Below are 16599 nucleotides of genomic sequence, written 5' to 3'. Positions count from 1 at the left end.
TTTTCTTTCCTCACATTCAATGAATGGCGATGTGATTTGTGCCACAAGAACATAATTTACTTCTGTGGAGGTCACCTGTCACCTTCTAATTACCATGCCAGTTGTGCATTCTTTGTCCTCGTGCTGTTCTACCTCTCCTGAGCTTCTGACACTGCTGACCTCCTTCATGAAACGGTCTTCTCCCTTGTGAACTGCCTCTCCTCCCTCACTGTTTGCTCTTTTGAGTGTCCTTCATGGGCATCTCTTCTCCCACTTATTTCTTATATGTACACACTCCTAAGACTGTTCCCCTGAATTCTCTCCATGCTCTCCCTCAATGACCCCATCTGTTTTCAGACCTTCAGGTATTTTTATTCAGAAAACACTCCAATCGCTCACTATGACCTCTTTCCCAATTCCAGACCTACTATTACAACTATGCACTGGACCTTTCAACCTGGATTTTTGGGAGCTCAGTTCTAATAACTCCAAAACAGGTAGTAATATTCCTGCATAACTGCTTCTCTTTCTACCTCCTCTGCCTGGGTTCTAAGCCCAGGTTTTTCTGTAAGTCCACATTCTCTTATGTTCTTTTTAATAAACATTATTATCAGAGTCTTCTGGTCCTGTTTCTATAGAATGCTCCCTGTCCATGTCATTCTTCTGTTTCCACTGTTCTTTCTTCTTACCTTTCAATAAGCAGTCTTCACCTCCTTTATAGACTTTTGGTCTATATCACTTATTCAGATAAGCATGGATTGATTGTGTACTCTGAGCCAGGTGTTGAGAGAGGCAGTGTTCCATGTTTTTTCACCTCTCTTGTATAGATTCCCAGGAATGGAAGTGTTGTGTTATATACTAAGCAGATGTTTAACTATTTTTGTAGGCTTTTAAAAATTTGAGCAGTTTTGAGTACACAACAAATTTGGTCAGGAAGTTGCCATATATTCTTTACCCCCACACATCATTATTACCCAAAGTCCATAGTTTATATTAGGGTTCACTCTAGGCATCTTGTCTTGCTTGCATTATTTCTGAGGAAAAGTTGGATGTAATTCTTGTCTTTGCCTCTCTGTAGGTAAGGTGCTTATCACTTCTGCTTCTTGTAACATCTTATCTTTGATTCTTAGAAGTTTGAATATGCTATGCCTCTGTATATGTTTGTGTGTTTGTCATTTATTTTACTTGGTGTTCTCTGAGCTTCTTGGATCTGTGGTTTGGTGCCTGATATTAATTTGGGGGAAATCTTCACGCATTATTACTTCAAATATGTCTTCTGTTCCTTTCTCTCTTCCTTCTCCTGGGTTCCCATTATGTGCATGTTATACCTTTTGTAGTTGTCCCACCTTTCTTGGATATTCTGTTACATACACATATTTAAACATTTATCTATTTTTATTTGAGAGAGAGAGCACAAGGGGTAGGGGCAGAGGGAGAGGAAGAGAGAATCTCAAGCAGACTCCGTGCTGAGCACAGAGCCCAACTTGGGGCTTAGTCTTACAACCCTGAGATCACAAGCCAAGCTGAAACCAAGAGTTGGGTGCTTAACTGACTGCGCCACCCAGGCACACCTGTTCTGTTATATTTTTATCAGACTTTTTTCTTTGCCTTTCCATTTTGGAATTTTCTGTTGACATATCCTCAGATTCAGAGATTCTTTAATCAGACATGTCCTGTCTACAAATAAATCCATCAAAAGCAGTCTTCATTTATGTTATCATGTTTTTCTTGGTGTTTCTTTTTGATTCTTAGAATTTCCATATCTCTGTTTTCATTGCCTGTTTGTTCTTGCCTGCTGTCTAGTTTATCCACTAGATCCCTTAACATGTTAATAGTTGTTTTAAATTTCTGTTCTGATAATTTCAGTATGCCTGCTCTGAGTCTGGTTCTGATGCTTGTTCTGTCCCTTAAATTGTGGTTTTCACCTGTGTTTTCATGGAGTCTGTTTCTGTAGGCCTGCTTCAGACTTCTTCCTGAGTTTACCTTCTAAGAGAGAATGTGAAAATCAACAGATTTCCATTTTATGCAGAATTAAGTGTAATTTGCAGCCTTTTAGAGTTTGGCCCCAATTTATCTTTATAAGCTCATCTCTGACTATAGCCTCATGCTTAAACTGGCCAATGTGATAGTCACTGAACAGCTGTTCTGTGTTTTCCCACAAATATGTTTGTCTTTATTTTTACCCTTCCCTTAGCCTGCAATGCCTTTCTTCCCTTTTTATTATCAAAATTCTACCCACCTTTAGAAGAAAGTCGGATATTTTTTCCACAGTTCTAAAAGATGTAAACCTCTTTTACAACAGCAATTAGTGGGTACTTACTACAGGCTGGCTATGTTATTGTCAGTCACAAAATTGCTCTCCTAGCCCTCCCCTCTCCCACCACTGAGAATGGCTTGGTGGGAGTGATCACTTTTCATTCATCTGTACCCACCTTAGATCCAGTAAAGTGTTTCGAAGTTAGTAGATGCTACATATTTATTGAATTGAGTTAGTATGTAGAGGATGGTATTTTATTTAAATTTCATTGTTTTAATCAATATTTAATGAAAATATTTTAATATATGATGATAATGTTTAGGATATCAAAATGATTCATAAAAATCATTTGTTAAACTAATGAAGCCAGCTACTTCAGGATTCTCCATTTAACATGACCCCACTCTGTACTTTGACTCAAAACATTTAAAAATTCGACTTCTTCACTGAAGTCACAGAAAAGCATGTATAGTTAGTAATAGTTTTTTCTTTCTAAATCTTGCTATATAGAGATAAGTTTTATACCAGATATGTTCCTTGTGAATCCCAAATGTTTCCATGAAATCCTTCTTCCTTCTGGGGTACCGTATGTGAGGGTTAACATGGCTGTTGTCTGAAATGCATGCGGAAGCGTAACTGAGGTGGTGCGAAATGACCATGGTTCCTTTTAGTTCTCAGCAAGAGTAATTGAATGTAGAATATCTTACTAAACACTGGACTGTGACAGTGTGTTAACACTCTGACTGTCTCCTAACAGCAGGGCAATTATTTGCTGAGTGGGATTTTTATAAATCCCCTGGTACTGGTGTGTCCTGATAATTATGATGAAGTGCGTTGGTCAGTGTTGATTCAGCAGTCCCTACCCTCACAAATACTTCATTCACAGTTCTCCGGCCCATTTTGACTTTCCTCGTTAGTAGAGATCTTCTGCCCTTCTGTGCTGGCTTAGTGTCTAATCTTTTTAAAATAATTTTGATTAAAGCTTAGATCCTGAACATCTTTTACTCAGCATCCCCCCCTTTTTAGAACTGTGTATCTCTCCCAGTATTCACAAATTCTGAATCCTGATGCAAGAAAATACTTTCTGATTTTGTTCCTTTATGTGGCAGTCAACTCCCATTTGCTGTGTAATTGTCATTTGCAAAAGTGAAACTTGAATTTTCCCACCTCTCCTGTATACTTAGTAGTTCCTCATTCCTGAGTGAGCAGTTACTTTGAAATTACGAGAGATTATTATTTCTCATATGGTAAAATATGAAATGGAAAGACTAATCATTGTGCTTTGGGAATTATAGATATACAAAATCATGTTTCAGATTCTTTTTATTTTACAGCACCTTGTTTTAGAAGTAAACCTCAATAACAAAGAGAAGAGGGGAGAATTAGAATATAGGTTCCCCCAGGCAATTACAAATTGAAGGTCTGTGGATGAGTGGAAAATGATCGTAAAAACATTCTCCATGAAATAAAATAGTAGATGCTTCAAATCCATCATCCATTTGTTTTTAAATCAATTGCATTTTTAAAGTACTTTCCCATACAATACTTATAAGTCTAAGGAATAAAAACTGAGAAGAAAAGAGCAACTGATAGATTGTTAGAAATATGGAATGGTTCAAAATATTAATGTAATGCTAAGGGTGACTGGGTAACAAATGGTACATTTGCTCGTTGCTCAACCTGACATAATTAATATTCCAGGTCATGCTTAAGTTCCCATGATGGAGGGTCTGAAGGGGGGAATTCAAGAAAAATATATATCTATTATATAACTCATTGCCTTTTTTTTTTTTTTTCTCCTTTTGACGAGTCAGAATCATAGCCTTTAAAAAAAATCAGTGCTTTCACACCTCATTTGCCGTATTCACCACTGGGCCACCAGTCAGCAGCCCAGCCTGATGCAAGGAGGTCAGTAAGAAGCTATTAGCAGAGTCCTCTCCCGAGATTTCTTGGGTCTTATTGAGTTGAATGTTAGCATGACAGTACTGCAAATAACTCAGTTGTAGGCTTTTTTTTTTTTAAACAGTTAGCACAGATTTCCCCATAGTGTTGGTCACTCTAGAAAATTATTGCTGAAAATGAAGTCCCAAAAGCTAGCTTGGCAGTAGCCCTTCTAAGTTGTGAAAAATGTGAAAACTGAAAAATATGTCATGGTCCCTTAGGATTAACTTTGTCTTTTGTGACTCATAGTAATATTTTTAAAAATCAACAACAAACCATTATTCACAAGTGGCTTACAAATTATAAAATGCAGCAGTTGAGACAATAGTAAGTTAAGGTTTTATTCAAGAAGTAATGGCTAAATGCATACTGTATCAATATAAATAAACAGGGTATTTGCTTGCAGTAGGGATTGAGAAAGGGCTGAACTGTTTTCATTGACGTAAGCTAGCAAATGTATTAAATTAATTTCTAAAATAACTGACACCTTGAAGATTTTAAATGATACATTTTAAATTCAATTAAAATATATTTTCTACCTATATTTGATTTAAATTGCAAAGAGAATACACATGAGAAGGTCTCCATATAGGTTGCAAAATATAATTTAAGAAAGCTATCATGTCTACTGATCTATTTGCATTTCCCATCTAGCCTATGTATACATGTGCATGCAAATGTGGAAGGAGACCAAAGAAGATTTCTAATGGGGTAAAGTTAATGGCTGGTAACAGTTATTCAAGTAGATAGATATTTTTAACTGATAAATTATAATCTAGTTAAATTGTGTGTATTTTACTATCTGCAAGGTTGTGGAAATGATTAATAGACTTAAGTCAGCTAGATCATCACTAAATAGAATGGCATACTCCTATCTTTTTCATAGACTATGGAGATTTAGTTATATTTATGTCAGGATAGCCTATTTAATGTAGTATTTGTTGGTTTTCTTCTCATTACAGTTGGTAGATTCTCATCATAGAAATTCACTCTAAAAATCATCTTAAAAATTTTCACCCCTTCAAAATTACACTAAAAACTATTTTAAATATGTGTCCATACTGTTTTTTATTAACATCATTTAAGCTGTTTATGAATCGACCTTGTTTGGTATTTAGTATTATAGTGAGAGAATGGTCAGCATGACATTAAATATGGTTTATACAATTGCCTGTAATGTTTCAACACTTTTTTTCTTGTATAAGTTATATAGGGAAAAAAATCCCAAAGAAAACCCAGTTCAAAAATATTTTTTAAGATATTTTTAAGTATATTTTCATTGGCTTTGTTTTATCTAATAAAATTCAGTTATAACACAGGAACAGTTGAGTTGGAGGTAACCCAAGTGGATCTTTGATAATTTAATTCTAGATCACAATGTGTTTGAAAGCACAGCAAAACTGATGTATTAAGAAAGATAAAAAGGGTATAATCTATAATTCTTTGAAAGAAGTTGATAAGATTTTGAAATAAACCTCAAACATTTTCCTGAGATCTTGATGCGGCTTTGGAAAACAAGAGTAAATACAGGCTTCACAGGTCCTTCTGCAGAGTGCATTGTTTTTGAGTGTCTACTATGTGCCCGGGACTCCAGGAGGCCATGGGGCTACAAAAATCCCTAAAACAGAGGCCCTGTGCTCCAGCTGCTTGTTTAGGGAAGATTGATACACACAAAGGTAATTATGAAACAATGTGGTAGGTAGGTAAGAGCTCTGACAGAGTTGGCCCCAGGCTCTTAATGTGGCATTAGGGACAGGACACTGAATCTAGTCTCAGTTGGTATTAGAAAAAGGTTAACACTTAACTGAAATATTAGGCTGAAAATATAAAATTTTCTCTCTCTTCTTTTTAAAGATTTTATTTATTTATTTATTTGAAGAGAGCAAGAGCGAGAGAGAACATGAGCAAGGGAGAAGGGGGAGAGGGGGAGAGAGAGAATCAGACTCCCTGCTGCACAGGGAGCCCGATGTGGGACTCAATCCCAAGACCCTGAGATCATGCCACCCAGGTGCCCCAGGAAATATAAAATTTCTAAGATAGTTTTTCAAAGACAAGGATCTTGGGTAATCATAATACTTTAGAACTGCTGAGTCCATCAATAAATAGAGTGACCAGAAAAATTTCTGCATATAACGGTGGCATAACAGAAGAGCACATTTTAGGAAAAATATATGGGTTTAATCATAATCGTTAAAGCAACCAAGTATTTACTGAGTGCATATTTTGTGCCTGAAACTGGTTCAAGCATCGCATATTTGAGTTTGTGTGAGTGAATGTATGACTTACGGATGTGATTAAATACACATATACATAGTTAACAGAAAGAATGACTTAAGGTCCTTCTGTAATTTTTTCTAAAATACGGTTATATAAAATATGCCATATATGCCGGGTAGAAGCTATAGCTCAGTGATTTTTAACATTTTTGGTCTTTAACTATGAATGATTCTGAAATTGTTGGTCTGGAGTGTAGACAAAGTGAGTATTTTGTAATCTCCTTAGATGAATTTAAAGCCAGCCTCTAGTTAAGAACTAGAGTTCTACTTAAAAATAGTCCTTAAACATATGAAAATTTTTATGATACAACTTCATCTTCCTTTTACTTCATGTAAAAAGTTAAAGTTAAAAATAACAATTATGTTCTTTTTCTTTAGATTCCAGGTATATACAATTCACCATTCAGAAAAGATCCTGATCCCTGGGAATTGAGGTTACAAAAGGCAAAGCCTTTAACATACCAAAGGTCTAAAGTTAAGCAGAAGCGCTGCATCAGCCTTAGCAGTTGGCTAGCTTGTACGAGTGCCCGTTCCTTTCCTCGATCTGAAATTCTGCCACCCATTGATAGGAAACAATGTCAGGTACTCATTAGTTCTGTATAAGAATTCTGTCAATGATTGTATTCTTGCTGTTTTTTTAAAAAAGTTACTGTTCTTTTGTCTTTGTGACAAGAAAGGAAAATTATTTTTTATGGAATCCAATTTTAAATAATAAACATAAAGTATGTTTAAAATATGTATGAGGGAAGTAATCAAATAATTCTATGGTACTGAATTTTATTATTTCAAATACGAAGTTAACACTTAAGATTTTGGGCTGATCTAGCCTTTTTCTTTAAAAACATTGTTATAACGGTACTTGTTATAACATATTGCTACAAAAATATGATGTGTTCTGATGATTCATATCTATATACAGTTGTAAACATAATTTAAAAGTATAAGTTGAGAGAATTATAGAGGACCCAAAACAATGCAAGACTCGGGCAGAGACAAAAAAGTCTTCCCTGTGGGTTGCTATAGAGCTGGACGGACAAATGATTTCCTAAGGCTATAGGGTGGAGTGGGATGTGTTGAGAGAAGATCATCACTGTCCCAAAGGCCCCATTGATCATCCCCATCGATATTTAATTTGGAGTAGACAACTGCCACCAGGGGCATCAACCTAGAATTGGGTTGATTTGGGTTCACTTGGCCAGATTCCCAGAACTCCCACCAAGTAGTTCCCGACACAGGTCTTCCTCTGTATATCTTTTGCTATGTAATGAATAACTTGAAAACCTGATGGCTTAAACCAACCCACATTTCTTCTCTCACAGTTTCTGTGGGTCAGTGTTGTAGGTACAGCTTAGGTGAGTGCCTCTGACTCAAGATCTGCCATGAAGTTGCAGTCAAGGTGCCGGACAGTGCTGTGATTTCATGTGGACACTCAGTTGTAGGAAAGAGCAGGAGGATGAGGAGACCCTCTTCGAGGGTCACTCATAGGGTTGCTTGTTTTCATATCTCAGTCCCTCACATTGGCCGTCTGTAGAGCTGCCTCACTGGCCGCTGGCTTCCCTCAGGGGAGTGATCTGACAGAGAGTGAGAGGCTCCTCAGAGCAGAAGCCACAAGCCTTTTCATGACCTCATGCCACAAGTGACCTCCCATTCTGCCATATTTCATTTTTTAGAAGTGAATAAATCCAGTCCGCTCAAGGGTTTGAATCCCAGAAAGTGGGATCGTTGGAGGTCATCTTAGAGACTGCTTTTCACACCCCCAGCCATTTCATCAACTTGCTAGAGGACAACTTCATCTATGCCATAGGGCAATTTCCCACTTTGCTGTAATTATTTGAGATGTTACGTATTCACTTTCTGTAATTGGGTCTTTTATTCCCTTTATTTGTGCATTCTTTTTTTTTTTTTTGCTCTCTTAAAATTACTAATTGATAATCCTATTTTTAAAAAATACCATTAACTGATGGCTTATACTATATTATAGAAAGAGCTGTAAAAAAAAAAAACTATACCAAAAAACATAGAAGCTGAGAGTGCTCCCTCTTTCTGAAATAAAGTGGCAGGAAGGGGAGAGTTGAGCAAGGGGACAAAAGAGAGATAATTTGGAAAATTTTCAGTTTATTTTGGAACATATCTTCAGAGTATGGTTTCATTATTCTTTTCAAAATATAGGTTATACCAATACTCTAATAAAGGCATTTATAAAATAAATTTTATATTCTAGGTAACTGAATTTTTACCATTTGAATTATGCATATTACTATTTCAGATGATGCAAAGAATGATTTTACATGATACCATCAGAATGAGCAATTCAATTTATTATTCTATAATGAAGATAATTCTAGTAACTCCATTGCTTGTGTATTAAGTGTTCAGTGATTGCTAAGGTGTCAGATATAACACTGTATATTTGAATACTTAATAATCCATATTTTATGCTATATTCAATGAGATAGCTATTGGTAATACATGGAATTCATAGACTAATTCTGAATGCAACTTCTTAGGAAATGTGAAAATGATATGGTATTGATAAGATATAGGTATGTAAATGTATCTGAGTTGGAAACACTCTAGAAGTTATCCAGACCAAACTGCCACACTGTGTAATACTCACAACGTTAACCATACACATTTAGTATCATTTTATATGAGTTTTATAATACTTATATTTCACATTAACTTTACTGCTTTGCTTTGCTTTTTTATGCTTTTATAATATAGCTTATTTTATACTAGTTTTTATTTACTCTTCATCTTTATTAATGTACTTTTCTCAATATAACCCCTTTAGTACCTTACATGGCTTCCCCCCCATAGCATTCTATGTATACATATATGTATTTAGTATTTATGGAATGCGTATGGAAGACATATACATATAGCTATATATAAGGTATATGTGAATAATATATGTGGACAATTTTTATACATATATAATATACATGTAAAAATGGTTATATGTATTTGTATGGAAGATGTATACCTATATATTTATATAATAAATATAGTAAATAAATACAATAAGTATATAAATATATGTGGGAAAATATATATATATGTGATCGAGATGTTTTCCGACACCAACAACTAATTCTCTGATTCTCTGACTACTATTTGGTGTCCAGTGATTCAAGCCAGTTTTAACACTAACTACCAGGAATTGGTGCAGACTCCGCAGCTCAAGGGCTTAACCCCACAAAATTGTTCTTCACTTCACATACTGGTAGCAATTTCTGGGTCTCCTGTACTTCTTACTGAGCTGGCTATAAATTGAGGGGTCCCATGACCCCATCCTAAGGTTTGATAATTTGCTAGAACGGTTCAGAGAACACAGGAAGACATTTTATTTACATTTGCTGCTTTATTATAAAGGATACAAATAAACAGCCCAGTGAAGTGGAACATAGAGTGAGGTCTGAAAGGGTCCAGAGTGCACAGGCTTCTCTTCTTACGGAGCTGGGATGCACCTCTCTCCCAGCACATAGATGTGTGCGCCAGTTGAGAATCTCATCAAATCTCCTTGTGTAAGAGTTTTTATAAAGCTCAGTCTGGAACTCCATTACCTTTCCCTGGAGATCAGAAGCAGGGACTGGAAATTTCAACCTTCTAATCATTTGGTCTTTCTGGTGACCAGTTTGATCAAGAGGCTACTAAGGACCCAACCTAAATCACCTCATTAGCATAATCTCAGGTGTAACCTTGTTTATCGATAAGAGTCACCCCATCACTCAGGAAATTCTAAGCATTTTAGGAGCTCTATGCCAGGAATCAGTGACAAAAACCATCAGATATGTATTTCTTATACTACAATAGTGTGTGTGTGTGTGTGTATACACATATATATATATGAAGGCACATAGAAAATATTACATACATTCATATAATATACATGTGTGTGTATATATATATATATATGGAATACACATGTATATGGAAGATTTTTTTTTTAAGATTTTATTTATTTATTTGACAGAGAGAGACACAGCGAGAGAGGGAACACAGGCAGTGGGAGAGGGAGAAGCAGGCCTCCCGCGGAGCAGGGAGCCAGATGCTGGGCCCGATCCCAGGATCAGGACCTGAGCCGAAGGCAGACGCCCAACGACAGCCACACAGGCGCCCCTCTATGGAAGATTTTATATATGTATATGTGTGTATACATATGCAGATATTTGCAGATAGGTATACATACATGTGTGTACATACACAGATACGCTCATAAATCACCTTTATCATACTAGCATACCACATACTAGCATACTACCAAATAATGATCCTTGTTAATTTTCTTTTCTTTTTCTGCTCCCTTCTTTCTTCCTTCTTCTCTCTTCCCTTGTTCCTTTTCTCTTTTCTTCTTTCCCTGTCTCCTTCATTCCTATCCCTGGTCCTCCTCCCTCTGCTCCACACCATTTTAATCTTCTTTTTCTTACTTCCTTTTTTTTTTCTTCCTTCCTTCCCATTCTTCCTCAACCCATTGTTTCATCCCATCTTCTTCTCGCTCAACTTCCTTTGGCTTCTTCTTTTCTCACTTCCTTTTCTTCTTTTTTTCCTTCTTTCCATTCTTGTTTTCACAGAATGGGATTTTTAATGTTGTGGTTTTATTGGACTGAACCACATTTACTATATGTTACCTAATAATATGAAAGGTATATACGTCATTAGGGAGATCTAAGATTATATATGCTATATTACAAATGGTAATATTTATACTCTGATGGTCTGTCTGTACTTGGGAGGTAAATTTCTCAAGTGTATGAGACAATCCTGGGAGTTTAAAACATAACTTCATTATTATTTCAGAGAAATAATATTGAATATTATTGAGAAATAATATCGAAATATTATTGAGAAAATTTTAAAAAGTACAAGATGACTATAAAGTAACATGGGAAAAATATAAAGTAACATGGGTTGTTAAAAATATAGAAGAACATAAATATATTTGACCCTCATAATTAGGATTTGGTTGGATGCAAATAAAGTCAAACTTTGGAAAACTATAGCTAAGAGTCGAAGGAGACTTGTAGATTCCGGTTGAGCCTGGGCATTACAGGGATTAATATTTGGAAATGAGCACAATGAGCAGTTCTGAAGTTTGAAGCTATGCCCAAAATCTGAGGCCCCATGTCACTCCACATATGATCAATATTAGTGATCACTTGAGATCTAAAAGGCTATCAACAGAAATACAAATTAACAGAAGCTTTGGCATAGGAGAAGTTTGACAGTATATGTCATTTGCTAACCAGGGAGAAGTTGTGTTGAGCTCAAAGGCAAGACACTTGCCGAAGTGTCTTGGACACTTGTCTAAGATATAAATGTATGGACCAGGCACTGATAGATAGAGAGAGGTGAATGTGATTTCGGGAGGATTGGGGTCACAAAGATACTGAACCCATCAGGAAGACTGGGTCTATTCTTATTCTAAATTTTGCTGCTTGAGTTGGGCTCCTCCTTTTTCACTTCCTAGTCTCTTTGGAAATAGTAAGTTCCAGAACAAGTAGTGGGTTAAGTCTTAACAAATGGGTATGTTTTATGTTGATACACCAACAAAGTTTAGAAGGTAGAGTTTGGCCGCTTAGAAGACCATTCCTCCTTGTGAATGCTGGTTCCTTCAAAGTCCTAGCCTTGTGCATTTCCTTATATATTTGATTCTGCTATTCAAAACCTTCTCCAAACTTTTCTTGAAACTAATAATGAAAATAAAGCCAGGGGTATCATTTGTGAATGTTTAGTATGTTCTCAGTACAATGCTAAGAGTGTTACTTACATTGTATTATATATCTTAAGAGCACTTTTGTGAGATGATGATTATTCCATTTTACATATAAGGAAAAAGGTCTAAAGAAGTAATTTTCCCCTGATTACACAACCATGCATTAATTTTTAAACCATAAAATTTCTCGAAGTAAAACATTAAGAATCTGGAAAAAAAATAATAAATCCCCATTTGATTTCTTAATAGTGAACTTGGAATCATGTTACTGTATCTTTAAAAAGTAAAGTTCCAATAAAAATCCATTAACTACTTTCAAATATAGCAATCCTCCTGTCCAGCTGTGAAAAGTACTAGATGATACTTATTTGCCATTTGTGTTATTTACGGTCCATGACTTTTATGGTAACTGGTTCCTATTATTGGTTTCTATTAATGTAAAACATAAGTGAACATAAATGAGGCGTGAATCATTTCTTTTTATTAGCCCCACAGTCTTCAGTCAGTGCTTGCTGTAACTCCAGCTGTGTCTTGTTAGTGATAACCTATTTAAAGAAGAGATCTTTAAGGATAAGGAATATGATTAGGAATCTTTGTCTATTTTATATCACTTCTGTCTTATACAACAACAGTGGTGGGAAAAAAAGCAGTATGTAATTAATGACATAGTAAAATCCGGAGCCGCCTCTGATTTGTATTGTTTAATATACTAATTAGACAACCAGTGGATTCTAGTAATTAGTATAAGTAACTACTAATTTAAAGCTAGGATATCTTATAAAACACTGTTGCAGCTTATGGGCTTTCCTCTGCTATATTTGTGTCATTAGATGGTTGCTTTGGTATCAGAGTTATTATGCAATAGAACTTAGAATTTTTACTAAAAGCAGTTGCAGTTGTGCTCTCCGAGTTCCTGTCTCTCTCCCCGCACCGCCCGGGATGGCCTCCCAGAACCGCGACCCAGCTGCCGCCAGCGTCGCTGCCGCCAGCAAAGGAGCCCAGCCCAGCGGGGGCGCCGCCCAGGGCCCCGGGGGCAAGAGGCTACAGCAGGAGCTGATGACCCTCATGATGTGACAAAGGCATCTCTGCCTTCCCTGAATCCGACAACCTTTTCAAATGGGTGTGGACCATCCATGGGGCAGCAGGCACGGTTTATGAAGACCTGAGGTATAAGCTCTCGCTGGAGTTCCCCAGTGGCTACCCTTACAATGCGCCCACGGTGAAGTTCCTCCCACCCTGCTACCACCCCAACGTGGACACCCAGGGAAACATCTGCCTGGACATCCTGAAGGACAAGTGGTCTGCCCTGTATGATGTCAGGACCATCCTGCTGTCCATCCAGAGCCTGCTAGGAGAACCAAACATTGATAGTCCTTTGAACACGCATGCTGCCGAGCTCTGGAAAAACCCCACAGCCTTTAAGAAGTATCTGCAAGAAACCTACTCGAAGCAGGTCTCCAGCCAAGATCCCTGACTGTCCAGCCTCTCTCTTTGTGTTGTCTTTTTATTTTCTCCTTAGATAGTCTTTCTCTTCATTTCTGTCTAGGACTCTGTATCTTAAGCTGTGGTGTCATTTTTGTTTTGTTTCTGTTTTTTAAATTAAGTCTCTGGTTGAGCCCTTGTGATGAATATATTAAATAAATACATTGGGTTTTTTTTTTTTTAAAAAAGAATTTTTACTAAAGAACACTTAAATTAATTACAGTTATGGCCCTCTGTTTTTGGAGGGTTACCAGTTAAATGTAGGATGTGGAATTCACTTAAAAGCTTTATTTTAATGAAAAAAACCTTGCTATCCTATTTCTATTGATAGGAAGGCTTTTTGAAAGCAATGCTGAGAATCTTTTCTAATATCTTTACTTAAAAAGGGAGAGAATTCTTTTTAAGTTATATCGGAAGAAATTTTTTTTTAAATTAGAAAACAAAGTAACATAACTACAAATTTAACTGTTTTAGCGTAAAAAGTCTTTTGATGTAAGTAGAGAAAATTTTGGCTAATTTAAAATATTTTAGTATTTTAACTTCAACTTGTGTGAGCATTTTTTGAAGTTGTGACATTCTGTGTATTTTCTAATTAAGAGAACAGCTTGTTCTTTTGGTAAACTTGGTATACTTTGTAGATATTCAGCATCCTTAATCATCAATAATATGACAGAAAGTCTTCCATAATAAAATATTTCCTCATTCTTTCTTGTCAGGGACCATTCCGTGATATCACTGAAGTATTAGAACAGCGCTACAAGCCTTTGGAGCCAACATTGTGGGTAGCAGAACCAATCAGTGAGTTAAAGGTGGCCAGAGAGGAATTCAGAAGACAGGAATGGATGCGAGATGTAAATGACAATATGTGAGTTCTTAGCTTAAAAAAAAATAGCTGTAGTATGTGTGGTGCCTTAAGTGATTTAACATTTTGTATTTCCTGATATTGTGGAGAATCTTTTATTTGTGAGAAAAGGAATTCAGAAGCAACCTATTGAGAAGCAACCGTTTTTCAATATGCAAATATGCTACATACTTATATATATATTTATTATATACACATATATACACATTTATATATATAAATACACAGACATATATATACATTTATATTATATAATATATAAATTTATATAATTTTATATTATATAAATAAATATGTTGGGCGCCTGGGTGGCTCAGTTGGTTAAGCGACTGCCTTCAGCTCAGGTCATGATCCTGGAGTCCTGGGATCGAGTCTCACGTCGGGCTCCCTGCTCAGCGGGGAGTCTGCTTCTCCCTCTGACCCTCTCCCCTCTCATGCTCTCTCTCTATCTCATTCTCTCTCTCAAATAAATAAAATCTTTAAAAATATATATGTATTATTTATATCATATTATAATTTATAAGATATTATAATATAGATGTATTTATATAATATATACACATTTAGAATGTTTTACATTTATATAAATGTGTATATATTATAAATTATATTAATATATAAATTTATGTAAATGTGTATATATTATATAAATATAAATGTGTATATATATAAATGTGCATATATGTATAATATATATTTATATGTGCATATAAATATATATATAATGTGTATATATGTGTGTGTGTGTGTGTGTGTGTGTGTGTGTGTGTGTGTGTGTGTATGTAACTCCTCAAAGCAAAAGAAAATGAATGGCATTTCAAGGGGATAAGTGACTACTGTCCATGTATATATGAAAATAATTACCTTAATTATCTGGTGAAAGCCTATGATGATTCTAAAATAAGATCCAGTAGAACAAAAACATTTCTCTTAATGTGGACTAAATTTAATTTGGAAACATTGATACACATTTAATAAATCAGGTGCAGTGTAGGAGGTTAGTGTCTTTACTACTGAGGAAGATGACTGAAAAAGATAAAGGAAATTCTCATAGTAGATGCAATTTAAAATTATTTTATTAGCCTCACTGATTTGGGTCTCAATTCATACATCTTTCTCCAAAGCACTTCCTCTCTCTCAAGGCATTTGTCATCAATATAGTTGTATGTAATTTGTAAACAGACCACTTAAAATCTAGAATGGCTTTTTAAAAGTTATTATTATTGTCCTATAATATATCCTGTAATTATCTTTGTATTGTGTCTTATAATAATTCTTTAATAGTATAAATATTCTAATTAATAAGATAATTATATTATTCTAATATAAATTATTATAATTTTATAATTATAAAATATTGCTATAAATTCTTATATAATAGTCAACAACATATAAACTTATTTTTACATAATTTATAATATGAACTAGTCATCATATTATAAATATAACATAATGATAATTCCAAAATACATTGCAAAGTATGTTTTGTTATGTAAAGAAACTAGAATTACCTCTCATCCAGCACAGTGGATTTTGGATCATTTGACAAGTCAGGAGGGATATATAATGTGCCTTATTTTAATCATGCATTTCTGAAAAGTCTCTTTAAAAATAAAAATTTTCACACAAACTCAGATGAAAGATAAAATTGGCATGCATCTCAAGTAATTTTTAGAAATTTTTTATTTCATAGCAATTACTTGACATGAAATTATTAGCTATAGAGTATTCCATACCTTCCTTCAGTAATTTACAGTCACCCAATATATGATGAATAAAAAAACAAAAAACATTTATTTCCAATTGGTTTTGGGGAGGTAGATTTGTTTTACCAAAGAGATTATACAAGATTAATGCTGCTCAGACTTAGTCAAGCAAAATATGCAATTTAGTGATGAATATCTAAGGAGTTATATTACTCAGAATTATTTTTGTTTTCAATGATGCAAATCTTGTTATTTATCAAATAATAAGATTAATTGCTCAAATAATTGACCACATTAATATTTCTATAGAAATCACTGTGTATCAAAGATACTGAAGTATCTTTTTGTAGTATCTTCCTTTATAAGCCTGGAAGGAGGAG

General features: G+C 35.1%; 1 protein-coding gene and 1 pseudogene across 1 annotated transcript in view; both read left to right on the top strand.

The window, feature by feature from the left end:
• SPATA17 (spermatogenesis associated 17) overlaps positions 1 to 16599 on the top strand; it is a 214258-nt gene that overhangs the window by 89035 nt on the left and 108624 nt on the right. The window contains exons 7-8 of the mRNA XM_028104762.2: positions 6832 to 7035; positions 14368 to 14516. Coding sequence (XP_027960563.1) covers positions 6832 to 7035; positions 14368 to 14516 — 353 coding nt within the window. The remainder of the gene's footprint in view (positions 1 to 6831; positions 7036 to 14367; positions 14517 to 16599) is intronic.
• LOC114210492 (ubiquitin-conjugating enzyme E2 C pseudogene) lies at positions 13094 to 13787 on the top strand (annotated as a pseudogene).

The sequence above is a fragment of the Eumetopias jubatus genome, unplaced genomic scaffold (genome assembly GCF_037043125.1).
Source record: "Eumetopias jubatus isolate StellerSeaLion01/CBP00866 unplaced genomic scaffold, mEumJub1_p1.0 scaffold_12, whole genome shotgun sequence".
NCBI lineage: Eukaryota > Metazoa > Chordata > Mammalia > Carnivora > Otariidae > Eumetopias > Eumetopias jubatus.
This window is presented reverse-complemented; position numbering and strand designations above follow the sequence as displayed.